The sequence below is a fragment of the Fusarium oxysporum genome, chromosome 7, assembly GCF_000149955.1.
Source record: "Fusarium oxysporum f. sp. lycopersici 4287 chromosome 7, whole genome shotgun sequence".
Taxonomy (NCBI): Eukaryota; Fungi; Ascomycota; class Sordariomycetes; order Hypocreales; family Nectriaceae; genus Fusarium; species Fusarium oxysporum.
The window spans coordinates 506,949-533,906 of NC_030992.1; the positions used below are offsets into that span (position 1 = coordinate 506,949).

Sequence of the window (26,958 nt, forward strand, 5' to 3'; positions counted from 1 at the left end):
GGCTGGCTCTCACCCCATCAGTTTACCCTACGACGTCAGAGCGTTTGCCTTAAAAAACCCTGGCTCAGGTGTGACCAGCGGAGGCTCCGACCTTAGCGCTCCCACCATCGGAGTTGTTCCGCACTATTGATCTCTAATCCCAAAGCAGCCAATTATTGCAGTGAAACATATTCCGAAGGGTGGAAACTCCGCTAGCATGCGGAGTCTCCTGTTCAAAAGACTCGTGCCCCAATCCCATTTCTTGAAAATCACCCCACACACTCAATCCCCAGATTTCCCCATGCTTTTCATACCAGATGATGTACAGTTCCTGGTTTCTGGGGGATTAACTTAAGCTTGGGCGAAAAAATCATCATCCGAGCTGTCGGGTTCAGGCGTAGCGAGTATCGGCTCCGCGAAAGTACATAAAGGACCGACTATCCTTTCACTCTTCCCCCAGCATCTCGCCATCCCATCTCTTCCCATTATCCCAACTCCAATCTTCACCATGGCTTCTTATCCTGAGAAAAGTATCGACGCTCAGCATGACGAGACCATTAGCCCCGAAGCTCTTGCTTCAGAGGCCAAAGTCGCTGCGGAGGCTGAGCATCATATGACGCTCTGGGAAGCTATCAAGACTTATCCCAAGGCCATTGGTTGGTCTGTCCTTTTGTCGACGACTCTCATCATGGAAGGCTATGACCTTGCTTTACTTGGCAATCTGTATGCTTCTCCTGTGTTCAATGAGAAGTTTGGCTCGTGGAATGCCGAGAAAGAGAAATATGCTGTTTCTCCTGCGTGGCAATCTGGTTTGTCCAACGGTGCTCGCGCCGGCGAGATCATTGGTCTCATCATCGCCGGTTGGACATCTGACAGATACGGCTACAAGATGACCACCATTGGCTCTCTCGTTCTCATGATCGCCTTTGTCTTTGTTCTCTTCTTCGCTCCCAACGTCAAGATTCTCGTGCTGGGAGAAGTCCTCTGCGGTAAGTATCATATCATGCCACCAAAGCTGTGCCATTCGCTGATGTAACGATACAAGGTATCCCATGGGGCGCGTTCCAAAGCGTTACTCCTGCATATGCATCCGAAGTAGCACCGGTTGTTCTGCGACCTTACCTCACGACCTTCATCAACATGTGCTGGGTGATTGGTCAATTCTTTGCAGCTGCTGTGAACAAAGGTTCTGTTGGTCGCGGTGACGAGTGGGCTTATCGCATTCCTTTTGGTGTGCAGTGGGTTTGGCCTGTGCCTATCCTGGCAGGTGTTATTTTTGCTCCGGAGTAAGTTGTGTCACATCATCAGGATGAGGATTGTTGAGCTAATGTTGTGATAGATCACCTTGGTGGTATGTCAGGAAGGGTAACCGAGCTGCAGCCAAGAAGTCGCTTCTGAGACTCACTTCGCCCCAACAACCCAACTTTAACGCCGACGAGACGATTGCCATGATTGAGCATACGAATGAGATGGAGAAGAACTTGAAGGAGGGAACTACTTATAGGGACTGCTTCAAGGGTGTTGATCTTCGCCGAACTGAGATTGTTGTTGGTATCTGGCTTGTGCAGACTCTTGGTGGACAGAATCTTATGGGTTACTTCTCATATTTCCTTACACAAGCTGGTATGGATGCAAGTAACTCCTTCTCTCTGTCCATGGGCCAATATGCTCTTGGAATGGTTGGCACCATGGGCTCTTGGTTCTTGATGTCCAGGGTTGGCCGACGCACGATTCACTTCTCAGGTCTATGCTCTCAACTCCTCATCCTCATCATTGTCGGCTCCCTCTCCTTCTCCAAAGACAACTCTTCCGTCTGGGCTATTGGCGGCATGCTCATTCTCTTCACATTTGTCTACGATTTCACCGTTGGACCCGTCACATACTCTCTCATCTCCGAGCTCTCATCGACCCGACTCAAGGCCAAGACCATCGTCATGGCTCGCGCCGCCTACAATGCTAGCAACATCTTTGTCAACGTCATGACAAACTATCAGCTATCCTCGTCGGCGTGGAACTGGGGAGCTCGCACCGCCTATTTCTGGGCTGGAACATGTCTCCTCTCTGCTATCTGGGTTTTCTTCAGACTTCCTGAGCCTAAGGATCGTACTTATGCTGAGTTGGATGTTCTCTTTGAGAAGAAGGTTCCTGCAAGGAAGTTTGCCAAGACGCAGATCGATCCTTATTCGCACTCGGTTACTTCTGACAAGAAGTTGAACGAGAAAGAGTTGCAGTAGGCATTGGAATAATGTATCGGTATTGATGGAATCAAAAGAAACGAGGTGTATGATAGTAGTGTGGGTATATAGTTTTGAATAGCTTGATGTACAGATTGTTTATTATGAATTTACTCTCGATATTGGTGGACTACTGTGGGCCACGCTAGGCCCGGGACTCGGCAGTGCCTGTTGTATATGCTTTTCTAGAAGCGGCTCATAAGTGGATGCACCTCCCGGCAGTTTGGTTATGAGGTTCCGGATATATAGTAAGTCATCTTCAGGTGACGTGCCCATCGCAAGGCCTTGGGGACTTGAAGGCGTGACTGGTACACGAGCGAGTACGTCAACTACCGCCGAGACAATGTCGTAAAGCTTCTCTGTTACTCCAATGCCGTGGATCTTTATACTGTCGATGGAAAGATCTCGCGTTGAGAGCGTGAGATCCTTGGCAACGACTAGAGGGTATTGGTAAGTGAGACTATGCTGGTGCGCGTTTTCACTGAGATGACCCAGTCGAAGGCGCAACTTCCATACAATCATCCGTAGCCACAGCTGTGTTATTCTCAGATTCGCTTTCTGTGTTTCATGAAGTTGCAAATCAGGCTTTATAGCCGTATTAACAGCCGTCTCCACGAAATCCAGCGACGAAAGAGGCGGTGAGATTGCAAAGCGCTCCTGATTCAGCAGCGCAACAAACGAAGTATCGATGGGTCTAAAAAGTGCCGAAAGACTCCAGAAGCCAGAAAGCGAAGGATCGTTCATGTCGATTTCTGGGGCCTCGTCGGTTATTTGTAATGTGATGGGGCGGCGATATCGGATGGCGTGAGATCGCTCTGATACGACAAGGACCCAGAATAGTCGGTGTGCTAACGCCTTTGCGGAATGGTCCATGTCCTCGAGGCGCAGGAGACAGAATAGTGTTGTTGCTTCGCGCAGGAAGAGAAATGTTTGGCTGTGGTGCGAGAGACGCGCTTGGCAGGCGTAGAGGAAGAATGCGAGGAGGCATTGGTTGAGGGTTGGTTTCATTGTGCGGGGGGTGGATTGATGGACGGTGACGACTTGATCCACGATCATTGAACCGTATGTCGCATTATTCTCAGCGATGATGCCTTGCGACAGTAAATTCTCTGGCTCTTCTGTCTGGAGGAGAACCTGCGCGCACATGGCGACAAGGACAGAGTAAGCCTCAAGTCTCCATTCAGGCGTCGCCGAAGATGACGCCGATCTAAGCAGCACGACATAATCGCGAGTCAGAATAGGAATAGTAGGGTAAAGCCGTGCAAAGAAGCGCTCAACACAATGATCGAGTACCTGAGCCGGTACAAGCTCAATGAGTCGATGCAGCGCCTCAACAGGTGCATTGGACGGTACCGAGTAATGGCCGTGGATAGGCTGGAGAATACTCGGAGCGCCGGGCTGTCCAATGCAGCGATCTCCTAGACCTGCATCCACACATCTTCTGCACGGCCGATACTCGTTACAGCCTCGGCGGAGCGTCTTGCAGCGCTGACAGGCTCTAGGTACCTGCGTCCGCTTGGCGGGGGGGACATCATCGTCGGGCATAGATACTTAGCCTCAGATAAGACACGTCTACTGTGTTTATCTGAGTAGTGTACAGTACAGGTATGGATACAGTGGGAGAGATAAAGGATCGATAATCGCGCACGTGCGTGGGTCGAGGGTACCGCAACGGGAGTAAGTTTCCTTGGGATGAGGTAACGAAAAGATAAGAAAAATAAGACGAAAGAAACGAAAAATTCCCGCAAGCGATAGGATGTAACTCAAATGTCAAGGGACAAGAGAGCGACTGAGTCAAGAACCAACAGAGAAAAGAGAGAAAGTGGATTTTGAGTTCGTGGGGATTGGAGAGGCTGGTTTATTCGGGAACTGCTACACCCCGCTTAGAGGCTATGCCTAAATGGGCCGTTACATATCGTCTATCACTTGGCGAAAGCATGTCAACTTGATTAATATCCCTAAACCAGTATATTGGTAAGTGATATAAGTTCTATCTATTTCTAGATGTAGAAATAATTTCCATCATCAAGCCAATTGTTCACGGTGGCTGACTTCCCCGCGTCTTCATCGGCATGTCAGCGTTAGAGGCCGAAAGATAATAATGCAGACTAGAATCTTGGCAGAAACCCATAATCCCTGGTTGATCACCTATCGCTGTACGTAATTAGGGTGCACGGCGAGAACCTTCTACCTCACCTTACTCGCTCTTGGCTATCTTACTATCCTTGAACTAGAGAGCCGATCCGACGGGACCTGTTAACTAATGATAAGGTAACACGGTGGGTTGCAGGCATATCCTCGGTCAGGATAAGCTGATCACGGCCAAGATACCAAGATATCACGACTATAAAAGATGCCCAAACTCCCCTTCATCATGGTCTTGTTTCTCTGTTCTTCAGGCAGTTGTCTTGTATCGTTGATAGTCTTGTCCTGACCGCCCAACATGTCGCCCTCTCTTCAATCCCTGTTCACACTCACTACCCTTGTAGGCTCGGCCCTCGCTTCGCCTCTCCCCGAGATACCCCAGCTCGTCACCCGGGCAGTCAGCGACTTTGAGTGCTACAACGCCAGTCTTCCCAACATCACTATCTACGCTACCGGCGGTACAATCGCTGGTTCAGCCGGGTCTTCTGATCAGACTACGGGCTACAAGGCTGGTGCTTTGGGTATCAAGACGTTGATCGACGCTGTTCCCCAATTATGTAACGTCTCCAATGTTCGGGGCGTGCAGATCGCCAATGTTGATAGTGGAGACATCAACTCGACTATTTTGACTACTTTGGCGCATCGCATTCAGGATGATCTTGATAGCGAGCACATGCAGGGTGTTGTTGTGACTCATGGCACTGATACCCTTGAGGAATCGTCTTTCTTCCTTGATCTCACTGTTAAGAGTGAGAAGCCTGTTGTCATGGTTGGCTCTATGCGCCCTGCTACGGCTCTCTCTGCTGATGGCCCTCTCAACCTCCTCTCTGCTGTCAGACTCGCCAGCAGCAAGAGCGCTATGGGGCGAGGAGCCATGATCGTTCTCAACGATAAGATTGCCTCTGCGCGATATACCATCAAGACCAACGCCAACTCCCTCGACACCTTCAAGGCCGAAGATCAAGGCTATCTCGGCTCCTTCGAGAACGTCGAGCCCATCTTCTGGTACCCCGCCACTAGACCTCTCGGTCATCACTACTTCAACATCAGCACCAGCTCCACCAAGACTGCTCTTCCTCAAGTTGACGTCCTGTATGGTCATCAAGAAACTGACCCTAAGCTTTTCCAAGAAGCTATTGAGAACGGTGCTGAGGGTATTGTTCTTGCTGGTCTTGGCGCTGGAGGTTGGCCTGATAAGGCTGTTGAGGAGATCAAGAAGGTTCTCAACGAGACTGAGATTCCTGTCGTTGTTAGCCGACGCACTGCCTGGGGATATGTTGACGAGCGACCTTTTGGTATTGGAGCTGGATATCTGAATCCTTCCAAAGCACGCATTCAGCTCCAGCTTGCGTTGGAGAAGAAGCTTTCTATTGAGGAGATCAAGGACATTTTTGAGTATGCTTCTTAGATGATGAGCAAATCCGTATGACTTCATGATGTATATATGAACTAGAATAACATTTCTCAAGAGAATATCATTTGCGACGCACTGTCCAATCAACATGCAATGAACTATCTAACTCGTCTGTTAGATTATTCAAGGGGTAGAGAAATATCTCAGTTCCTTACCATGATATACAAATTACTTACTTTCTATTCTTCTTTGTAATACTATGATTGGTTTAATGGAATTGTACCCGGCTACGGTTACGTGGTAAACTTCAGCCGAAAGAACAGGTTTGCTTATAGTCTAATTACTTTAAGCATAAAAACAAGTTTAAAATGGCTAGCCACCACTTGATGAGGAATATAAGATCCAGGGAACATCCAAACAGCATTCTAACCACAATCCAATAAATGAAATAATAAAATAATCCTTTGTTTTTGTTTGTTTGTTTGTTTGTTTGTTTGTTTGTATATTTTTCGTCTGGGTGGCTGTAACGAAGCCAGATCTCCTACTGGAGCAAAAGACGTGCTGAGCTAGCTAGGTACAGGGAAACCCCGCTTCCTTCACCATCCAGCATACCAATGGCACAAAAGGTGCTGTATTTCTCAAGCCCGTCACCCGTCAGCGGGTTCGGGGGCAATCTATTGTCGAACTTTTTCCACCGACCAGAATTCTCTCGCGCATCACTACATCTGCCGACGCAGTCCACAATCTCCAGTAACCAAGTTGTAGCTCGTAGTCGACTGTCGCGGCGGCAGGGAAAAACCTCGGGAAGGAATCAGAGGCCGACGGTGCGGCTTGCCTTCAAAGGAGAAAAACCCATCGCAATCGGCGTCGTTGATCGGGAGGATGTCGCTACCGATGCCATGGGCATCGTCCTCCGATATCTAAGGCGTTCTGGTTCTGAGGTGCCGCCATTAGATCCGACAAAGGTGTTGTCAGAGAAGGCGAACTCTCCAAAATTCCTTCTCTGAAAACTGCTGTTAGGGAGCCGATAGCATCCCCGCAGTTTTGTGTGGTCGCGTGGCCTGCAGAAAATCCCGCTCCTAACACGGCACTAACAGTGCGTGCCAAGAAAGAATTTTTACAGGGGAGAGTTGAATAAAATAATCCTAACGGTAAAAAGCCGATTCTAGGGTAGGCTGAATGGTCGTGAAGAATCTCTGTATTACACGCCAAACAATTGGTTAGATAGCAGATGAAGCTTTAAATAAGACGATGAAAATAAGGTAGCCATGTGACAATTTATGTTAATCTCCGAGACGGGGCCTATAAAATCGTTCGCATCTTCTCGACACCACAATCGGTGATAAAGTCCTACCTGCGATGGCGCGTGCGCTGTAGGACTCAGCATGTCACTGATTTTAGTGGCTATTCCCCCTGACTAATCGCCGTTACAGTGGTCTAGCGCACGTTCATGCACCAGAGATTCAAGACGTAGTAGACTTGACACTACTTTCTTACACCTTCAATCACTTTTTCATTAAAACACAGAAGATAAAAAATAACAGACTTCAATATGTCATCCGGATCAACAGAACGCCAAACCATCAATCTTCCCGGGACGGCAGATCAGCCCAAAACAGAGCCAGATTATTTTCTCGATGCTCGCAGCGCAGCAGCTTTGTCTCAACTCCAGGATGGTGACCTGTTGAAGATGGTAAGACCATCTCACGTCCTTAGAGCCAAGCTCACCCAGAATTAGGTAGTCGATCATGAAGAGGACATCATCGAGTTCGACGATCACGTCAAGCAGGTAGCACCTGAAGATCTTGCCGAGTACTTTGACGCTCCTGGAATAAAGAAGTTTGCCTTTTATCGCTATCCTGGGTCAGGTGCTGTCATCTTGATCTGGACACGTTTCCCTGCTACAGCTTCGACCAAGAACGCGCGAGTTCAGCATCGGCTAAGAAGGGATTTGACTTGGCATGCCGAGAAAGCGGACATCAAGAATGTGGCTACAGTAAGTCTTGGACTTCTCGTGGTGAATTTGGCTAATGATTTACAGCTTGAAGTGCAATCACGGAAGGATATTACTGCCGAACGCTTGAGAGAGGCGGCAGACGCGTTAACGATAAGCAAGGAATGAGGGAATATGCTCAAAGACCTGGAAATGTTTACTCTGCGCTCTCACTTTTCGTCGTTCTTCAATAACTACTTCTTATGATTCTAAACAAATCGTTAAGTGGCGGGCTAGCCTTGAGCAGCACAAGGATCATCTCTACACAGATACAGAGCCGTATGTGCACCAAAGGTGAAAGATCATGTTCCAAGCGTTTCACTTTGGAGAGACGATCTGTCTGAGACGGCCAAAGTGTAACGATCACCAATCTGAGGATACATAGAAAGTCTAAATGTTTCAACTATCTTGACCCAAAGTATTATTTACCTTTCTCCTCCTCCTGACCAATCTGGCAATTATGTAGCTCCGTTAAAAGCAGTCTCGAACTCAGCAGGAGTGTAGCGTCCTTCACTCTCGCTGCACATAGCTTTGGCAATGACCTTGAGAAGACCATCGTTACCGTTAAAAACACCATAGTTTCTCCCCCGGAGGATTTCCTCTGTCTTGTCCGCTGTAACACGCTCGTAACTAGTGTTGGGAGGCTCAATGAGATCCTTCCACAGCTGGAATCGGTCATCAGAGTTTCGCAGGTCAGGAACAGACATGACGAGGAAACTCATGGCCAGAGAGAAGGTGTCAGCCTTGGTGGTGTAGTCTCTGCCAATGATGATTTCTAGAGAAATGTTAGTTTACAGCTGAGATGGAGGAAGTAGATATGGTACCTGGGGCAGTGTATGAGGGAGTGCCGACGTCCATCTGAACAGTAGTGCCAATGTCTCGCGACTGGTCAAAGTCCATAAGCTTAATGGTATCTCCATCCTTGAGAAAGTTCTCGGGCTTGAGATCACGATGGATGATGCCCGCGGCGGAGACAGCAGCAACAGCAGCGAGCATCTGTTTGAAAGCGCCGTTCACATCAGAAAGGCTGCCGAGGTTATCAGCCACGGAGCCCTCCTGGACATAAGGCATGATAGCGAAACCATAGTCCTTCACGCCACCCTTGCCATAAACGATGTGATGAATGGGAAGAATATTAGGGTGATCGAGGGCTTTCTGCAGACGAGCGCCATACATGATAGCGTTGCCATCACCAGACTTGATACCACTGCGCTTACTAACAACAGTCTCTTGCTGCGGCTGGTTCTCAGTATCGGTCCAAGTCAAGGTAGCTTTGTCGATGAGGACTGTCAAGCTAGTAGCGACGGTGCTGTCCTTGGTGAGCGTGTAGCACTCCCAGGTCAACTTCTTCTCAGAGTTGACCCAGTCGCCGACAATGAGGTCTTCCATGCCGGGGACGTCAAAGACGGGGATTGAAGCAGTGATGTCCTCCCATCTTCGGAAGAGGGCCCAATTTGAGATGAAATCAGGAAAACTACCTTCGCCAGAAGCGGCGCTGGCGTTGGCGATAAAAGAGAGTAAAGCCCCAAGGGCAAAGGTGAAGCGACTTGAGAAAAGCATCGTCGCGGAAGAGAATGACTATCCAAAAGAGTGTAGGAAGAATACCAACGACCTGCTATTAGGGTCGTCTACAATGTTGGGTGGTGCGTTTATTTAACGGACCTGCCAATCTTTCGACAGTGACTTACAAGACCAAGAATATCCCATGTTTTTCAGAGGATGCATGCTGAATCCTTGGCGTAATCCGTTTAATTAGTTCATCTAAATTTTATTGTACTTGAAACAGGAGCTATAATGGAGATCCTTGTGCTGACATGTTCCACTACCGATGAAACAGGGCTGAGCTGACTGTATGTGCGTGGAGTTATAGCGTGTTGATGACTCGTGAGCCGAAGATTCAGGCGGTTTCCTGAGACATTTTGCGGGAGGCTTGAAAGGTGAGACGAGGCTCCAGATCTTCCCGTCTTTGCCGTGTCTATGGGATCAAGATTGGGGTCTGGATGAGGTTTTAGTAGAAACATGCTTAGATTGGGGGCTCAGCTTTTGCACGCCCCGTAGGACCTTGAGATGATTAGAGATGGTGAATCATGAGAATGGTGACGAGGCTCAGCGGTAGTATTGCGATCGCCTATCTACCTTGATTGTTTACATGCTTTGAATCCTATTGCAACGATGACATACTCACTGATCTCAAATCCTACGCATGAAATAAATGAATCTATAATAGACAATATTACAAGGCAGATTTCTTATTTACAGCCCGATCATACCAATGAGAGTAGGCTATTCTACAACTCCCCTGTCCGTTTACTCCAGTGGAGTCAGCTAAGCCCTAGAATACAACTGGGGGCACCCACTAACAGCCCCCGATAAGCGCACGGGATGGAGCCTTGCAGCCCTCTAAGGATTCGGAAGGATGGAAATTAAGGAGTCCCGATATTTGACCATCTCACTCTGCGTCGTAATACTATCGGCAGATGCGATGCCGTGCAGTCTATGCTGAATCTGGAGGTAAATTTCGATGCACTAATGTAAGCAGCGTGTTTTGCTACTGTGCGTTGAGATCCTTCGGAAGTTTCTTCTGAAGGATCGGCCCTGTAATTTAGAATTATGGAGATGGCTTACAATCCATGTAAGTCATCCTCTTAATGTTGAGGCTTGTATGTAAATGTCTGTAAATAAGTCCTTTATTATTCTTGACTTTACTTAAAGTCTTTTGTTTCCTACAGACGCTCTTTAGTCGATTGTTTTAGTATCGCAAACCTTGGTTGGGTTAGCTTCTTCATTCGTTATGTTGCGCCCTACAGACTCTCCCATGCCAATTGGCATTGGTTTCCTTCTTTTGTCTTTCGGAGCCAAGTTCACTTCTGCTGTTCCTTACCAGTGAGTTACATGCAGTCGAAATCGAGTTGGCTGAGCTAATTCATCATAGAATTTACCAGCTTAATGAGCGAGACGTCAACACTGATACCACTACAACTGATTCCTTCATTTCTACTACCACCAGCGCCGTCGCGCCCATTGACGTTCTTCCTACTACAAGTTCAGACGTTGTTGTGATCAACACTGAGACTTCATCCAACAATGACGCTATTGTCGTTGACACAACTACAAATGCTGCTCCTGTGATTGAGACTCCTACCACTATTGACCAGATTGTTGATGCTACCACCAGCGCTGAGATTGCGCCTGTTGGTACCGAGACATCAGCTATCGTGGATGTGTTGAGCAGCACTGATGCTCCTGTCGTGAACCCTATTCCTACTACAACCGATGAACAGACTACATCGAACTGGATTCCCCCCGCTGGTACAGAGACCAACGTTGTTGGCACTCCTGGTGCCAGCACTGATGCTCCCCCTCCTGCTGGTACTGAGACTGCCACTACCAACGAGGCTGTTGAGCCAGTTGGTACGACTACCAACACTGATCTTCCTCCTGTTGGAACAGAGACTACGAGCGACGTCCCTCCTCCGGTTGTCGACACCACCACAAACACTGCTGTTCCGGTTGGGACTGAGACTACCAGCAACGCAATTGAACCTGTCGACACAACCACTGATCTTCCTGCTCCTGGTCCTGAGACGACCACCACCCAAGCTCAGGCACCCGTTGAGACGACTACCGAGGCTGTCATCCCTCCTCCAAACACCGACACCAGCGCTGAGGTGCCCCCTCCCGAAACCACAACCAACAAGGCCGATGCTCCTAGCACCACCGCCCCCGTCAACAACATCCCCAGTACAACTGAAAAGGCCTCTGAGCCAAGCGATAAGCCCAGCGATGTCCCTTCAGCCCCCGTCACTGCTCCTCCTCAAGAAGCCACTGCTGCTGCTTCTCAGGCTCAGGTCACTGCCTCAGAGTATAACTCCAAGGTCGACGACATCATCCCTATCATTGTCGCTTGGACCAATAACCCTGATGGTCTCAAGACAGATACGCTGAACAAGGTTAATAACTTGATCGATGGTGTCAAGGGTGCTATCAAGGATCTTGGCGGTAATGAGTCTGGTGGTTGTCCCGGTAAGCGACGTCGCGGACTTCTCGACATTGTCTCCAACGTCATCAACACCTTGTCTTGTGTCGTCTCCAACCTTGAGGATGTTACTGGCAAGATCACTGGTGGCATTGTCGAGGGCGTCACTCCCATCGTGAGTACTCTCACCAACAACAGCAATGATCTTAAGGATCAGAGTGAGGAGGAGGAAGATGAGGATAAGTCCAAGACTGAGAAGGAGGAGTCTAAGACTGAAGAGGAAGAGTCCAAGACAGAGGAGAGCAAGACGGAGGCCAGTACCACTGAGAAGCCTACCTCCACTGAGGCTGAGACTACGACTTCTGCTGAGACAACTGAGACTACGGGATCTTGCAAGATGAGGGAGACTACCAATGTGCCTGCTGCTTCGGATACCCAGCCCAAGACTTCGATTGCACTGCCCCCCACGAGCGGCGACGGCGCTACTGGTAGCGAGACCTCTGCTGGTGCGGCTGAAACTGGTACTTCTGATGTGCCTACCTCCACTGAGGATGCTGATGTGACTACCTCCAACCAAGGTCCTGAGTCTACCACCGCTGCTGAGACCTCTGTCCAAGAGACCTCTACCAAGCCTGCCGATGAGACTAGCACCGCTGATCAAACCGCCAAGACGGAAGAGACATCCCAGGCTGATGAGACTAACACTTCAGCACCCGCTACCACAACACCCAGCACCCTCCTCACAACAACCCGTCCCTCCGACCGAACCACCAACACAATCATTTCCGGCTCAACAGAGGGCATCACCACCGCCCCAGTACGCACATACTATCCCTGCGGCATCTACGGCGGTCCCCGCGTTACATCAGCCTACTGCCAATGCTCCACCACCGTCTCAGGCAAGCAGTACATCGCGACAGCCACACTCATCGATAATAAATGCGAAGCGTATACCGAATACCCCTCCAAGGTCGATCCCGCGACTGAAGCCCCCCCTCCTACACAAGCACCCATCAACGAACCTCTCACCAAGACCATTGATGGAACTGTCCTCGCCTGGACTGCTTACACGCTTGCGTATGGACAAGTATACAAGGATGTAACTGCTACCTTCTCCAACGGTATCGGCGACGTAAAGACCATCGCTACGCCAGTCCCTACACAGACTCATGTCGATAACGATGGTTCCGGGCAGTGCGGTACCAGCGATGGACTTTCCAAGTCCGGTCTCGGCGACGCATGTGATCGCGCCATTGGTGAATTCCAAGACGATACCATCTACACAGGCTACACTACGCGCTACAGCCGCTCTAAGAAGGGTCTTCTCATGGTCATGTCTATGGGACAGGCTGCTTGTATTGCCAAGTTTAGCTGTGATGACTATGGTATCGGTATGAGCGGTAAGCTCATCAAGGAAGCGTAAGTCCCCCTTCACCAGCTGTTGATTGAGGATCACTTACTAACTTTGGATACAGACGTGAGAATGCGAAGAATAATGACAACATTTGGATGTGTGGACACATTGAGTTGTCGAACTCTTGTAAGGTTGTTATGGATTACTGTACGAACTGTAACAATGAGGGCTGAGACTACCGTGTGGGTGTTGGCGATGGCTGATGGAAGTGGAGGCACAAATGGATCACATCGCCTTTCAATTAGATAATGTCAAATGTTCTTCAGTTTCTCGTGAAATCTATAGTCGACTACATCTACCTATTCCTAGAGTGATCCTAGTTACCGCTGGGGCGTCGCGCTGTAGAGTCTTAAGCCAAGCGAGTCGTGTTGAAGAGCCGATTCCCAGTGTCGGTCGTCTTCGTTCCCGTGAACTTGTTCTCCGAAATTCGGAGTGCAATCAATCCAGCACCGTGTCGTCTCATCACCTTTGCAAAGAGATGACCTTCAGCGATTGCCTCAGTCTGAACTACACCAGCCACGGCTGTAATACTGATATTGGGTTCAAGACGGACGACGCGCTTGATGAGCTCAATGACGCTCTTGCCGCTGTTGATCACAGAGTCCACCAAGATCACGTTCGACTGTCCCTGAACTTGATGTTTCTTGACATCATCTGCACTAGAAGCGTGAACGAACATGGCTTGTGGGAACACATCGCTGATGCCGAATGCCATGGGTTCGCCACCGCGCATAAAAGCCATGATTGAAGTCTTAGCTTCGTTGCGCAGACGATGACCGGTTGTCTGATGGCCCTGCACGTGCGAGATGGTGAACTCCTCAAGACCAATGAGTTTGGATACGTACTCAGTGGCTAGGTAACGGCCGACATTGGCATTTGCTGCTCGTAACATGGGGCCAGATACTGCAGCGCTGCGCATGGGCGACATGAGAATATTGGAGGCAGCTTTGTTGGTAGCGTCATACTTCTTCAGTGGGCGACGCTCTGGGCGGGGATCAACAATTGACTTGAAGAAGTCACCATCATCAAAGCTGACCACGGGTAGACTGTTATTGTCAAGTCTAGGTGACGATGTACTTGGGAGGAGGACCTGTCGCGCTCGTAGGTGACCATCTTGAATGGCCGTGGCCAAGGCTGCATCCATAGTAGTGCTTCTCTTCTTCTCATCACCAACAACAACAACAGCTTGGTCCGCTTCCCAAAGCATGGGTATGTCCAAGGGACTATCACCAAAGGCCCATACATTGAGGTCATGCACGTCTTTGAGATGCGACACGACAGCGGCCTTGACTCCAGGAGTGACGAAGTATCCATCCGAGAATCTACCACCACCAATCACTTTGACGCTGTCCGACAGGCCATGGTGCTCGAGGATCTTGGTTCAAAGTCGCCCGACGCCGCAAGTCATGACAACCACGCCGATGTGTTTCTGCTCTTCAACGCGGCGCAGAAGAGAGATGAATTCAGGATACAGAGGGACGAGAGCAGACGCATTGTCGCAACGAAATTCGAACATGTCATCATCACATTTTTCTTCCAAGAGAAAGGTAGCCTGGTGGAATGCCTCGTCTGAATTCCCATCGGGCTACTGAAAAAGTCTCTCATGGCAGAGTCTTTCAGTCCCGTGCCGTTTTGTTCCAGCTCATCCACGAGGAGACGACCACCATCTTCAACCGACAGGGTCCTGTCGCTACCAAAGACCAAGAATGTCTGAAGCTCTTTGCTGTCGTGCAGAGCGATGATCTCGCCAAGCCGCTTCTTCACCTGTGCGAGATTTGATCCAGCTGGCGCGAGCTCTCGGAAGTGCCGAACAAGAGGCAGGACATTCTCAAGGGCGGGGTTTTGAACAGTGGTAAAGAGAATCTTATGCTGACGACAGAGGTCTCGCAAGATTGTGACTTCAAGGGTTTGCCAAAGGACCCAATTCTCCGCGCTCAAGCCGGTCATGTCAAATCTGTTCATTCATGGCCTGAAACAAGAGAACCAACGCATTAGGGTTTAAATAGATGATTTGGGTGAAGGTCTCTAAGTCTTCGGGCGTGTACACAGCGTACGGGGCACTATCCTCCTTTGACCATAACATGAAGTGTCCAGTGACGACAGCGATTTTGCCACTGGCTGCAGCTTCATTCTTGATGTGGGTGATGGCTTCCGCTCGCCACTTTTCTTTTCGGGGTCTTCGAGTTTCTGGAAGGCTTTTAGGCCACCGTGGACGAGGTAGGAAATGACGTCGGAGCCATCAAAGAATGCGAACTCTGTCTCGCCGAGCTTGTTGCGCAGGCCTTCGAGAACGGTGGACTTCCCAGTAGCTGGAAGACCGTAGAGACCGATCACTGTTGGCTTTGATGGATCTGGTGTTCCGATTATCATTGCGCAACTTGGACGGAGAAGGATAGGAACTGACCGTGGCCCACGCGGTTGGCGAGGCTAATCGCTGATGTAGATGTCATTTTTCGAAAAACGATTTGGTAAGTAGGGGTGTATTTGAACGTAGCGGTTTAGGTGTGATGAAGGATGAAGGATGAAAGATGGAGAAGTGAAAGGAGATCTTCTGAAATATTTCACTCCTGAACCATGACTGACTTACATGATTGAGCTCGTTTGCCTTTGTCTTGAGTCATCCTATCAGGAGGATCAAGAAGCGATGTCAATGCACGAGGCCCACCCGTCACTCAAGCTGCATTTAGCCGTGCCACAATAAGCAATTCTCCGATATAATTGATTGCCTACAAGATAAATTGAAGCCTGTAAACAAACCCTTCACGTCATGCTGCTGATTGGAGTTTGGCTCGCTTACAGCTTGATCCTTCCAGGCATCAAGCCTTGGTCCATCCCCGGCGAGAAGCATGCCACAATCGCATTCACAATGGCATATGACCAGACCCGATTTAGCGACACACAGGGACACCTCAAGGAAACTTCAAACTTGATTGTAAGCTTGACATTGCACACAGAGTGCTTTCCTCCGGATTCTCAGCTTTGCTCTATGGCAGGCACAGGAAGATGTCCCAAACTCAAGAAACGAGGCTTCTCATGGACCTCTTCCAAATCATAATTCATCGCCAAATACGCGAGAAACACCTTTGAGACAGCAGCTGCAAATTGTCTCCCAGGACAAGAAAGCTTTCCAATCACAAATGGAACATAGTTCTGTGAGGGAGTGAGCAGAGTGTGTGCATCCGCACTGTCCTGAATACCCTCATCCTTGTGTAACAGTACGAAGCGAAATGGTTTGAAAGTGTTCCCATTAGGATAAAGTTCCTCGTCGTGGTGAATACCCCAAGCGGAGCCCCCTCTGTTATACTAAACACATTAGTCTGGTGTTGACAAACTTGTCTCTTAAGCATGCATCGTGATAAGCTTTGTTCATGACGCTTGGAATGTTCCAGATCTCAGCCATTTGTGTAACGAGATACGGAGTAAAACGTCTGCGTGGCGACCACGGTTATCCCATCGGGAACTTTGGACAAATGGTTGTATGAGATGTGGAGGCGCCAGATAAGAACTCCCAGTAGGAAGAGCCAGAGCGAAAGCATTTTGAGCGATGTCAAGGTGGCCATCACCGCAACTGCAACGACTTGGGAACACATGTGTGGATTTGTCAAAGTAGCCTCAAGATTGAAGATATGATGGCTTCCAGCGCAGCCGGCGATTCATGGTGATTGTTTCGCTCAATAGGAGCTGAGGGCACGAAATACACTCTGCCGCTATGTAAGATACGAACCACTTTTCAGCCGAGAGAATTTATTTTCACTGTGGTTCTAGGTTTGCTTCTTCCGATCCCTGTGTGAGTGCATATCCAGCTCCGGCTATCGATATCCGTTAGGAATCGTCTCCAGACATGGATGGGAATGCAGTTACCAATCTGCAGCCCGGTACGAGTTCTTCTTTGTCTAAATATCACTTGATTGACTTGCTTAACCTCACATCACGGTCGCGGCATACGCGGTCATTGTGAAGAGCCTCCAGCACTTCAACCCACCCCCGTCTCTCTACCTAGCAGCACTCTTCTCGCACCTTTCCCTGTAAACTTTCGCGCTTTGATCAAATAATCTCAATATCAACACACTTTTCATCACTCCATGCCTCGCCAGACATGATTCCATGAACGTAGCAATCCCCAAGGATCTTCCATTTCTCCCCAGCCCTCCGTAGCACATAGGGCGTCTTCCCTCCCTGAAGCAGCGCAATCCGATCACCAGAGCGAGTAGGCCAAGGAACCAAACAGAGATATCCCGAGCTCGTCGTCGCCATTCTTTGATCAAAAGCCCACTGCACGTCGGTGAGGGACTTCCCCATTGTGAATATGTCGCTCATTTCCATGTTGCTTACTTTCTTGTACCCGAGTAGTTGGCGATAGAGTTTTGGTACCACATGTGAGAGATGCAGCTGGTTTATAACTGTGCCAGTCATGGTCATATCAAACCCTGCTATACTCTGTTCAAAACAGTCCAGAACATGGCGTCGATTAGCACTGAGAAGAATCCGGTTTCTTATTATGGTTGTGAGGAAAGCATCCTTTCGGGTTTCACCGGGCATCGTATAAAGATTTTCAGTTTTGAACGCCAGGTCTTGCCAACCTTGGATAACAGCTATGGTTCCCCCAATAGCCTCAGCGATCCTCGCATTTCGCTTGAAATTTCGAATTGAGCTCATGACTACATCGTCAAGTTGTATCCGAGGCCCTTCGTAAGGGTATATCAGCTTGTCTCCAACATTGTTCAACTCATCCACGAAGACACCCTTGAGAATGAGTGTTTTTCCATCGTTTAGAAGTCTTGCAGTGAAAGTTCTGTTGGATTTGGACGCCTTTTCTTCGGGAAACGCGTCCCTCATTTCAAACAACTGCGGTGCTCGCTGGTTCTCCCTTATAATTGGGTTCTTGATGCTGGAGGGGGCTCTCTCTTCATCCGGAACACTAGTGACGTCGTAACTCCAGTCAGGAACCCACGAAGGCAAGCTTGTCAAAGTAGGTGGTATGCAAGACGGCCTTCCCAAAGCGCTGAAAATCTCCAGTGAGCAGCTACCGCTTATTATCTTAAAAGTTGTACGTGCGTAGCATTCCACAATGGAAATAGTGTAGTCTGGCTCGATCCCATATGTTGATGTGGCGATGCCTAGAGAGCCGTATACCTTGTCCCTCGGATCTTTGGCTCTCAACCACCGAAGAAGATGGAGCAGCACTGCAAGCTCCTTGTTCTTCCCGAAACTGCGACGCAACCGCAGTATGGCGACGGCAAGTTTGCCATCATTGTCGGCCAACATGCTGTCTTCCAGATTAAAGACATCTTCGCCATCCCCTGTATTAAAAGCGTTGCTGATTGCGTACATCATGATATAGCCGACTGTGCGACTGACGTCCAGTACTGGGGCAGCTAAATCGCCGCACATGATGATCGCACTGCGAGCTAGAGCCATTTCTTGAACAGTCCACACCCTTGACCACCATGGCCTCTTCAGTAGAGCGACTGCGCCTTTTTTGGCTGGGTCTGGTACAGCAAAATCACTCTTAGCCGGGGCTTCGGAGGAAGCTTTGTCCTCGGCTTGATACCAGCCATCAGCTGGGATTACATGCTTCTCGAAGAATTCTCGTCCAATTTTGCTAATATGAGGCAGCGCAAGATTTTCAGTCGTTGGTATCAGTTCGAACAGGTGGTTGATTCCATCAGAGGCTGGATCGGGACCCAGCCAGATGACCACCCTCTGGGATTTGTTGTAGATGTCTTTCATAAGTTTAACCTGGGATTGGCGCTCCTCCGGGTCTTTCTGATTGATGCAAATGGCATCGATCCATAGCGGTCGCTCGGTATGCTCGTTCCTCAAGTGCTGGAGTGCACTGAGAAGGTTTTCGGTGACCTGGAATGCTTCATTGTTGCATTTTATCTCCAGAAGCTGAGAGCTGTCGCCCCAGCAATACGAAAGAGCTTCATACACAGGGTTTTCCTCGAGTGCGACAACCTCGAGACGACACTCAATTGAGTCGTTGTTCTCCGTCACTGGAAGTAGATGGAGGAGGCGGATTTGCGTTGGGCCGAGCACGCCTCCTGTGCTATTGTAGGAAAACATGACAATAGGCTGATACTAACACGCAGACGAGATTTCCGGGGTCCTTGGGCTGGGAGGGTTGGCAAACCTTTTGTTGGTGATATCTAGAATCAGGCCAGGCATTGATTGTCTGAACGAGATATTATTCAGAGCTGACTAATATCTCACCTGCCTGCCAAGATCAAATTGGACATGATAGGTCAAGCTATGGCCTGTTCCTTCAATAGTTTACCATTCAGAGGTAGCAAAAGCGTCAACCTCTTTCTATTGAATTTTCCCAGAGTTGTTACTGACTTGCCATCATCAACCCATTTATTTTCAGCCTCCTCAACTTCCATGAAACTCACACATTCAGATTTTTCGTTATCTTAGGAAGCAAAGTTCAGACCTCTATTCTAAGTGAGAGAAAGATTTAGCCAAGTTTAGTATAGACTAAGAAGACTTTTAGGTTAGTTATTTTCATCACTAAGGATAAAGGTCTGAAGGTTTCTCTTGCATGTTTCGTTTCGCAGACCGCCTTTTGGCCCGCAACCAAGAATTATCTTTCTTGGCAAGATACGCCTGTAGCTGACAAAGAGTGAGTCTTCATATGTGAATTTCGAAACTCCCTTGGTAAGAATGTACATTTCTTGTTGTAAAACTTTCGGATGGGCTTCCTGAGGTGGACTCGCTCCCCTCTGCGAACCAGATAGTAAGATCGTCTGCTTCGCTCTGAAGAACCGCTATAGCCGCAATTCCTCTCCATAAAGCCACCTCTGTAATGTAATCAAAGCCAAGAGACTCTATTCTCAGCTCGTATTTGCTGTAGCGATACCCTGTCAACAACATGATGCAGACCCAAATAGTGAACAGCATCCCCATGAGAGGTGATATCCTCCATGAAAAGACTTTTATCGACTGTAAGCACTCTCTCAGCGTATTTCACGGTAACCTTCTCCCACGCCTCGATGGTCTGAGACTCCAACTTCAGATCTCGTGTACCTTGCCAGTGTATCGAACTATACTTTCGGCGATAGGTAAAAGCACAAGCTTCTCTTCTTTCTCCTTGCCACATGGTCAGTGTCTGGAGCTTAGGCATATTTAGTGCGACTTGTGCAGCGGTTTGAAAGAGCTTGTTGGTTTGATGGTCGTCGGCCTTGGCGATTGCTCGGGATGTCAGTGAGAGAGTTTGTAGCTGAGGCCATCTCCAATTTGGTTGAGACGCATCGAAAAAATGGCGGGCATCGATCATGAAAGAGACGGAAAGATGCTCGAGCTGCTGGCTTCGCGCGGCAAATATAGCGCCGAGGATGGGATAGGGAAGTCTGACTCGTTCTGGATTTAGTTCTGAAAGCAAACCTCTACCAAGAGCAAACAATTCCAGGAAATTCTCATTGAAATCTTCGAATATGGTGACTTTTTTAACGCTTTCCGGGAGGCTGTGGATCGTATTTAGAAAACCTATTACTTATTCTGTCAGCACTATAACATCATTCACTTTTATTTTATTGCTTGCCCATATCTGAAACTTGCTGTGCTATGTTCAAGTGTGATTGCCATGGTTCATAGCTGATCTCTTTTAGGTTTGGAAGCTTTGACCAAAGATATTGTAAGGTTTCAGGATTGATTTGCTGACGGCACTGCCGACGTACAACGAATTTAGTCACGGCATGGACTGAAGGGAGGCTCTGTCGAAATTTGAGCTCAGATACCTGTCCAAAAGGACGTCGTAGAGCGTCGTCTGGTGGCGCTTTAGTTACACGGCCCCTAGACCACCCGTGCTCTGGATCGTGAATAGGATCTGGGCTATGCGGTTGACACTCGAATTTGTCTTCACCGGGAGCTCCGAAGTAACTGTTTTTGAACCAGTGTTCCGAATCGCTTGGGCAGTAAGCATTGAGTTCCAGAGTCAAAGGCTCTCTCCACGTCGTCAGGATGGAGAATAGCCTGGTGATGGCTTCGTTTAGGATCTTTGCAATGGAATATGACAATGTAAGCGACTCTCTCTTTCGGCACGATCGACAAGTATATCGGTTGAGCTCTATATTGAGCCATAGATGCTCGATTCTCCCCCTGTAGTGATTGTCGAGCTGCTCGAGGTGGTCGAGGCATAAGGGATGGAGTCTAAGATGAGCAAAGGTCTTTTTTTCAATGAAGTCTCGCCATTCCGTTGAAACCGAGGCGTACGGTACGATGGATTTGTGTGCTGTCAGGGTCTCCAAGATCATACAGCGGATCTCGGTAGGTAAGGAGGACCAACGGGTCATTTTGTCGGCGTTTTTGCTGGACGGTCGGTCAAGTCTGATCAAGGTGATGGAGGTCACAAGGGGGTGAGGAGTCGAAGAATATTCTATTCCCAAGAGAGTCCTGCTTGTTGACTTACTGAGGGGCAGCTTAGCTTTAGGAATAATATTCAGCGTGCGCAGACATTTTAAGCCGGACGACGGCTCTGATTGATAGAGTATTATAACAAAGTTTCTATTATCATATATGCCATAGCAATTGGTTATTCATTCTGACATAATGTCTAAATTGTGAACTAGACATGCTATTTGCAGTTGAGACATGTAGCCGAGAGCATATATTCAGCACAATGAACTTAGTTCGCATAGGAATGCATCTCTTCACCATTCACGGACCTTCATGTTATCTTCCACCCTAAACTTTAACCTTACGGCCAGCAATCGGCCAAGTAGCATATTAAGTTCAAATTAGAGAGCAGTGAGAAGGAGGGCTTGATATCTATCTTGTAGGCTCTAAATCTAGTTAACAACAGCATGTAAGTATCCCTTGCCTGGGTATGCTGTGAACGCCAATCTACTACAATTTCGCGGTGACTACTAAGAGTCACAGTTGCAGTAGTACGAGTCACCTACAGCTACGTTAGTGAACAGAAACTCTTCACAGATTCTCGGACACCCCTTACCTTCCTGGCTACAAGTCTCCTTGTGTTGCTCATCGGATCCCGCAGCACCCATTTGCTTGAGACTCTCAATGCAGTCATCACAGTTGCTGATCTTCATGCAGTAGCCAGCGCAGTACTGCTGGTTCCTAGTAGTGCATCCAGTGTAGCATGGAGCGCCAGCTCCGCCGGCGGGCTGGCCAAAGCATTCACCGGTGCACAGCTGGTTGTTCCTTGCTACACAATCATTGTAGGAACCTCCCAAGCAGTTGTTGTTCTCACCCGCTTCGCGTGGAGCATTACACTTGCCGCCCAAGACAGCTGGAGCGGAGGAGGCGAAGAGAAGGGTAACAAGAGTCTATGATTATTAGCTGAGGGAAGGGTTGGGATTTAGGGAATGCTTACCCAGGCTGAGTGCATGGTGACGAATTTGTTTGAGTGTCGTTAGATGTAAATGATGGTTTGAGAGAAGATTTATTTGTGATTATTGACGGATCTGGATACTTGGAGGACCAAAGACGACATTTATAGTGATAGTGAGCATCTCGATTCCTTTCCCACAGTCAGAAGCTGGTCCATAGATTCATTCATGACATCATGATCGAGGCAGCATTCATTCTCGTTCCGTAAGGTATACGGAGAATATGCAGCGGAAGCCTAGATCTACAAGTTATTTTTTAGGTAATTTCTGGTGCGTTTAGTGGATCGAAGCGAGGCTCAGCTAGGAACAAGTCCCTTGCCATTCGTTCAGCTCCGTGAAGTCTCACTGATGGGTCCCTTGGCACGCGTCATATAACGTGAGATTCACGGGAGCGGGGAGCAAGGATTTCGATCCCTTTATCGTGATCTACAGGCAAATATGGAAAGTGGCCCTGGAAGTGTCAGAATACATCTGACGCTGGAATCCGCTTTCACTTTGTAAAACCAGATTCTCATAAAGAGTGGAGGTTTTCTGACAGACCCAAGCCGACAGTGGGTTGATATTCGTTCCAGAATTATCTGCAGAGGCGGAGACAGAGACTAATTTTATCAGCTCCGATGATCCTCTTGTGATTCCTTGTTGACTTGATGGAACTTTGGGTCTTTTCCAGGTCATAAAGTCAGGTCATATTCGCGTCTCCGACGGTCTGCTACTCTTCCGATTGGATCTATAAACAAAAAGGTCGATCTATATTGTACGAGGTATTTGTTATGTAGATTCTTCCAAGTTTTAGTTTCCTAAACTGCCTTCGATGACGATCTCATCTCGGGAAAGATGTTGTTTCCGCCCTTTATAGAAGCAAGCGTAAAATGCGCAACCAGCAATAAACCCTGAAATACCTACAGCTCCATACATCCACACGAGATATGGGTCCTGAGAAACTGCGCCGAGGGCGATGCAGATCGCAGCAGCGACGGCGATGGTCAGCCAGAACAGAGCTGAGATGACAGATCGAAGACTAATAATTCATAATCAGTATATTGACCAAGGTATCATCGTGTGGATGCGTACTTCTTGGGAGCCTGTGTGAAGGCGAGCTCGAGACCTGTGATGATAACAAAGGCTTCAGACAAGGCCACGAGGATATAAGATGGTGCTTGAATCCAAACGTGAATACTGTTTGGTGGTGACTTGTAGATATAATGCTGAAGGACGCAGGCGTAGGCCATTGAGATGGAGGCGAACATGAAACCCATGAAGATGCGGGTTACAGGGTCAAAGTCGATTCTGTACTTTCGCAGAAGGGGATATACAATCACTGAAGCACCGAATGTTAGGAAATGGTAGGCGAGGATGTTCTAGTAGATTACTTACAGTCGAGGAAGGGAATGAAGAAGCAAAGGGCAATGGGATCGAGGTTCTGGAGAAGATCATTGGGTGTTCCGTGGAGAGCCATGGTCCCGGCTTGGGAGATGAGGTTATTCCACATCTGGTTCCAACAGATGAAGTAGAACGGGAAGAACAGGAACATCTAGACGCCATTGTAAGTCCTCATCTTGAAGGTCATGAGACGAGTCACTTACCTTGCAGCTCTTGAGTCCCCGTTGGACATCTCCAACATACTCATCAGTGTATCTCTCTTGACTGGCCAATGGGTATTTGTCGTTGTGGCCTGAAGCTCTAAGGACTGATGGTCGTGCATTGGGGAAGCCCTTCTCCTTGATGGCGATGCTGGTAGTGCGGCACGCATCGAGAATGGCTGAGCCAACTGGGGGAACGCGGATGTACTTGTTTCGACCGGAGATGAACACAGCGGCGGATATGAGGATGGCACTGTTTAAAATGGTTAGTAGCTGTCGATTTGTAATTAAGGCCAGGGAGATGGGATTCACATCAATGGAACCAAGTACGCCAGCCAGAACGAATGGTGAGCTTCTACGTTGACTGTGATGAGCGGTGAAAGAGCTCCAATGTTGACGACCCAGTAAAACCTTGACGTTGATTAGCGGGTGCATATTCCAGACTGAGTAAATGTGTCTTACCACATGAAGAGCCTTTGCACGGTGAGTTCTGGGTCAACAATGACCTCCTCTCCTGACTTGAGAGTCTTGAGAACCGGCTGCGAATGCTGATACTGCTCAGCACACATAGGCGTAACATTGGCCTTGATACCACCAGTCCCCAGACCAATTGTGACCATGGCAGCGATGAGGCCTCCAAGGCCGGCATTGTTAAGAAGGGCTGTAGGTGTTGAAGTCGAGACGAGGATGACGAGGCCGATGACATAGATGACGCAGGCGCAGCAGATGGCTCGGAACTTGCCAAGATATTGGTCTGGAGTTTATCATTTAGACATAAGCGATTGAGCAAGGTTGACTTAGGGACTTACCAGCGACGATGGCACCAATGACTGTCGAAGCGTAGGCCCAGAACTTGAAGAAGTTTCCGAGGGCCGTAGCAACAGCCTGACCTTTTCCAAGGGCACCTGGCAGATCGGAGCTAGGATCATATGGGTTGCTAAGTACTGTCAGTATCACAAGAGGTGTAAAGTATCATGACAGTGACAAACTTGATGTAATTCTGGATCGGTCCAGAGAGACCAAAGTAGGTAAATCGCTCACCAAGCTATATGTCGTTAGTCAGTCCAACTCCCCGTATTTCAAATACTCAGAAGCACTAGGTTCTTACCTCGACGGCCAAGATCAGCAGCGCAATCTTGGGCAACTTATCAGGAACCCTCCGCAAACCTTGCCACTGCTCCTCACGTCCCGCAATGCTCTTAGCATCACAAGGATTGCTCTCAATCTTCTTCTCCATGTTAACTTCAGTCGTCATATTCTCCAATTCACTCGAGGTAATAAAGAGATGATTCGGCTCTCGAACGATGGTGGGTTCTTCATTTCTCGGGATGCAACGCCCTGTATATAAACATCATGAGTTGGAGAAATTACCCCGGACCGGCAGACCCATTCTGCTGGGAACCCTGCTGAGAGATAACGCGGGGTCATCGCTGTGGGTTCTGATAGGCGGCGTTTGACGGCCTATCTGGCGCTACCAAGAGAGATAGCGTGGTTGATCGGCGTTGAGAACGCCGCCAATCAGGAGTGACGCCGATGTTGGAGGCGGTTTAGATGGGAGATAAAATAAGATGCTGTTCAGGAATAGTATTTTAATGAGATTTATCTAGTGAAGCTTATTAATTTGCTACTATTATCTTTGTTATCCTCGCCATGTCTTATACTACGACAGCAACCGAAGAGGTCACAGCTTCATTCCCGAGCCTCAAGCGTTTAGAAATAGGACCAGATGAATACTCTGGCCTGGATCCGGAATGGCAAAAACTATGGAACACTCATGGAAGTTCCATGATTCGAGCTGATGAGGTCAGCATTGAAGAATACCGTCTCAATCCAGCAAAGTACAGTTTCACATATCCAACATGGAAAGGCCCCGAAGTCTTTCATGTTGAGGATAGACAAATCCCTGTGACAACGCCAGAAGGCCTGATCACGATCAGAGTCTACACTCCAGAAGGCCCCGGGCCGTTTCCTGTTCATATCAACTTCCACGGTGGAGGTTGGGTACTGGGCGGTCTTCAATCGGAAGCGGCGTGGTGTCGACATATGTGCAACAAGGCGGCTATCAAAGTCATTGACGTTGACTATCGCATGGGTCCTGAATGTAGGTATCCAACTGCTATTTACGACTGCTGGGATGCTGTGAAATGGGTAAGGCCGAGCTTTCCATAAGAGATACTTTTCTAACTGTGTGTAGACCATAGACAACGCGACTGAGCTTAACGTCAACCCGAAAAGCGTTTCATTTGGTGGTCTTTCAGCCGGTGGTCACATGACTGCTGTTCTGGGCCACTTTGCTCGTGATGAGGGCATCGACATCAAGTTGCAGCTCATGATTGTCCCGGCCACAGACATGCGATACTGCAGCCCCAAGATAAAACAACTCACAGCAGAGAATTGTCCTTATGAGAGTGTTTTGCAACTCAAGGACGTACCGTGGGGACCTCTTGGGCGAGAACAATGGTTCTTGAAATATTTTGTTGCCGAGGATGCTGGTAAGCACAATTATGTGATCTCAAAGACAAAGTCATACTAACATAACTTGATAGACGAGCTTGAGGAAAAGCTGAACAACGAGTGGATTCTCACACCTGTCATCGCTTCAAACTTCAAAAACCTTCCTCGGGCGCACATCGTTACTGCAGAATTCGATCTGGAGCGAGATGAGGGGGAGTATTATGGGAAGTTGTTGAAGGATGGAGGGAATGAGGTCACTGTGAAGCGTTATAGTGGTTGTCCTCATGCTTTTGCGCATTATAATCATCCGGAGAGGGGATTGGCTAAGAGTTTCGAGTTCATTGAGGATACGACTGAGTTGCTAAGATATGTACATGAGTTTAGTATATAACTCGTAAATTAGTAGTTAATATTATAGACTGATACTACAGACTGCTTTACTGGCTTTTTCGCACAACAGGATGGTGCTTCCAATGAATGAC

General features: G+C 48.5%; 14 protein-coding genes across 14 annotated transcripts; 6 read left to right on the forward strand and 8 right to left on the reverse strand.

Annotated features, from left to right (window-relative positions):
* The first annotated feature begins 227 nt into the window (after positions 1 to 227).
* FOXG_04866 (MFS transporter, SP family, general alpha glucoside:H+ symporter) lies at positions 228 to 4,019 on the forward strand. The gene is made up of 3 exons (XM_018382901.1): positions 228 to 968; positions 1,025 to 1,265; positions 1,319 to 4,019. Exons 1-3 carry the CDS (start codon positions 488 to 490, stop codon positions 2,211 to 2,213), a joined length of 1,617 nt encoding a protein of 538 aa, XP_018239715.1. The 5' UTR covers positions 228 to 487; the 3' UTR covers positions 2,214 to 4,019.
* FOXG_04867 (uncharacterized protein) lies at positions 2,316 to 3,758 on the reverse strand (the record flags this gene model as incomplete). Its single annotated transcript, XM_018382902.1, has 1 exon — positions 2,316 to 3,758. The coding sequence occupies one exon, from the start codon at positions 3,756 to 3,758 to the stop codon at positions 2,316 to 2,318; it is 1,443 nt and encodes a 480-aa protein (XP_018239716.1).
* A 554-nt stretch (positions 4,020 to 4,573) lies between the features above and the next one.
* On the forward strand, positions 4,574 to 5,927 carry FOXG_04868 (L-asparaginase). Its single transcript, XM_018382903.1, has one exon. The coding sequence runs from the start codon at positions 4,657 to 4,659 to the stop codon at positions 5,764 to 5,766; it is 1,110 nt and encodes a 369-aa protein (XP_018239717.1). The 5' UTR covers positions 4,574 to 4,656; the 3' UTR covers positions 5,767 to 5,927.
* Positions 5,928 to 7,118: 1,191 nt separating this feature from the next.
* FOXG_04869 (uncharacterized protein) lies at positions 7,119 to 8,144 on the forward strand. Its single transcript, XM_018382904.1, has 3 exons — positions 7,119 to 7,405; positions 7,451 to 7,708; positions 7,754 to 8,144. Exons 1-3 carry the CDS (start codon positions 7,265 to 7,267, stop codon positions 7,832 to 7,834), a joined length of 480 nt encoding a protein of 159 aa, XP_018239718.1. The 5' UTR covers positions 7,119 to 7,264; the 3' UTR covers positions 7,835 to 8,144.
* A 19-nt stretch (positions 8,145 to 8,163) lies between these two features.
* FOXG_04870 (serine/threonine protein kinase) lies at positions 8,164 to 9,265 on the reverse strand (the record flags this gene model as incomplete). The annotated part of the gene is made up of 2 exons (XM_018382905.1): positions 8,164 to 8,480; positions 8,530 to 9,265. The coding sequence occupies 2 exons, from the start codon at positions 9,263 to 9,265 to the stop codon at positions 8,164 to 8,166; spliced, it is 1,053 nt and encodes a 350-aa protein (XP_018239719.1).
* Positions 9,266 to 10,496: 1,231 nt separating this feature from the next.
* Positions 10,497 to 13,268, forward strand: FOXG_04871 (uncharacterized protein; the record flags this gene model as incomplete). Its single annotated transcript, XM_018382906.1, has 3 exons — positions 10,497 to 10,588; positions 10,638 to 13,100; positions 13,157 to 13,268. 3 exons carry the CDS (start codon positions 10,497 to 10,499, stop codon positions 13,266 to 13,268), a joined length of 2,667 nt encoding a protein of 888 aa, XP_018239720.1.
* Positions 13,269 to 13,444: 176 nt separating this feature from the next.
* Positions 13,445 to 15,057, reverse strand: FOXG_04872 (uncharacterized protein; the record flags this gene model as incomplete). Its single annotated transcript, XM_018382907.1, has 2 exons — positions 13,445 to 14,441; positions 14,507 to 15,057. 2 exons carry the CDS (start codon positions 15,055 to 15,057, stop codon positions 13,445 to 13,447), a joined length of 1,548 nt encoding a protein of 515 aa, XP_018239721.1.
* Positions 15,058 to 15,120: 63 nt separating this feature from the next.
* Positions 15,121 to 15,545, reverse strand: FOXG_18920 (uncharacterized protein; the record flags this gene model as incomplete). The annotated part of the gene is made up of 2 exons (XM_018399065.1): positions 15,121 to 15,446; positions 15,500 to 15,545. 2 exons carry the CDS (start codon positions 15,543 to 15,545, stop codon positions 15,121 to 15,123), a joined length of 372 nt encoding a protein of 123 aa, XP_018239722.1.
* Positions 15,546 to 15,862: 317 nt separating this feature from the next.
* FOXG_18921 (uncharacterized protein) lies at positions 15,863 to 16,259 on the forward strand (the record flags this gene model as incomplete). The annotated part of the gene is made up of 2 exons (XM_018399066.1): positions 15,863 to 16,027; positions 16,050 to 16,259. 2 exons carry the CDS (start codon positions 15,863 to 15,865, stop codon positions 16,257 to 16,259), a joined length of 375 nt encoding a protein of 124 aa, XP_018239723.1.
* Positions 16,260 to 16,828: 569 nt separating this feature from the next.
* On the reverse strand, positions 16,829 to 19,222 carry FOXG_04873 (uncharacterized protein). The gene has a single exon (XM_018382908.1). It carries the CDS (start codon positions 19,159 to 19,161, stop codon positions 17,140 to 17,142), a length of 2,022 nt encoding a protein of 673 aa, XP_018239724.1. The 5' UTR covers positions 19,162 to 19,222; the 3' UTR covers positions 16,829 to 17,139.
* Positions 19,223 to 19,906: 684 nt separating this feature from the next.
* FOXG_04874 (uncharacterized protein) lies at positions 19,907 to 21,386 on the reverse strand (the record flags this gene model as incomplete). Its single annotated transcript, XM_018382909.1, has 2 exons — positions 19,907 to 20,580; positions 20,756 to 21,386. The coding sequence occupies 2 exons, from the start codon at positions 21,384 to 21,386 to the stop codon at positions 19,907 to 19,909; spliced, it is 1,305 nt and encodes a 434-aa protein (XP_018239725.1).
* Positions 21,387 to 21,959: 573 nt separating this feature from the next.
* FOXG_04875 (uncharacterized protein) lies at positions 21,960 to 22,441 on the reverse strand (the record flags this gene model as incomplete). Its single annotated transcript, XM_018382910.1, has 3 exons — positions 21,960 to 21,991; positions 22,046 to 22,379; positions 22,427 to 22,441. The coding sequence occupies 3 exons, from the start codon at positions 22,439 to 22,441 to the stop codon at positions 21,960 to 21,962; spliced, it is 381 nt and encodes a 126-aa protein (XP_018239726.1).
* Positions 22,442 to 23,231: 790 nt separating this feature from the next.
* Positions 23,232 to 25,360, reverse strand: FOXG_04876 (uncharacterized protein; the record flags this gene model as incomplete). The annotated part of the gene is made up of 9 exons (XM_018382911.1): positions 25,131 to 25,360; positions 25,012 to 25,067; positions 24,832 to 24,959; positions 24,485 to 24,776; positions 24,335 to 24,433; positions 24,026 to 24,275; positions 23,817 to 23,973; positions 23,514 to 23,760; positions 23,232 to 23,460 (listed from the first exon to the last, which is right to left on the reverse strand). Exons 1-9 carry the CDS (start codon positions 25,275 to 25,277, stop codon positions 23,232 to 23,234), a joined length of 1,605 nt encoding a protein of 534 aa, XP_018239727.1. The 5' UTR covers positions 25,278 to 25,360.
* A 312-nt stretch (positions 25,361 to 25,672) lies between these two features.
* FOXG_04877 (uncharacterized protein) lies at positions 25,673 to 26,957 on the forward strand (the record flags this gene model as incomplete). Its single annotated transcript, XM_018382912.1, has 4 exons — positions 25,673 to 26,170; positions 26,217 to 26,514; positions 26,569 to 26,859; positions 26,908 to 26,957. The coding sequence occupies 4 exons, from the start codon at positions 25,673 to 25,675 to the stop codon at positions 26,955 to 26,957; spliced, it is 1,137 nt and encodes a 378-aa protein (XP_018239728.1).
* Between the last annotated feature and the right edge of the window lies 1 nt (position 26,958).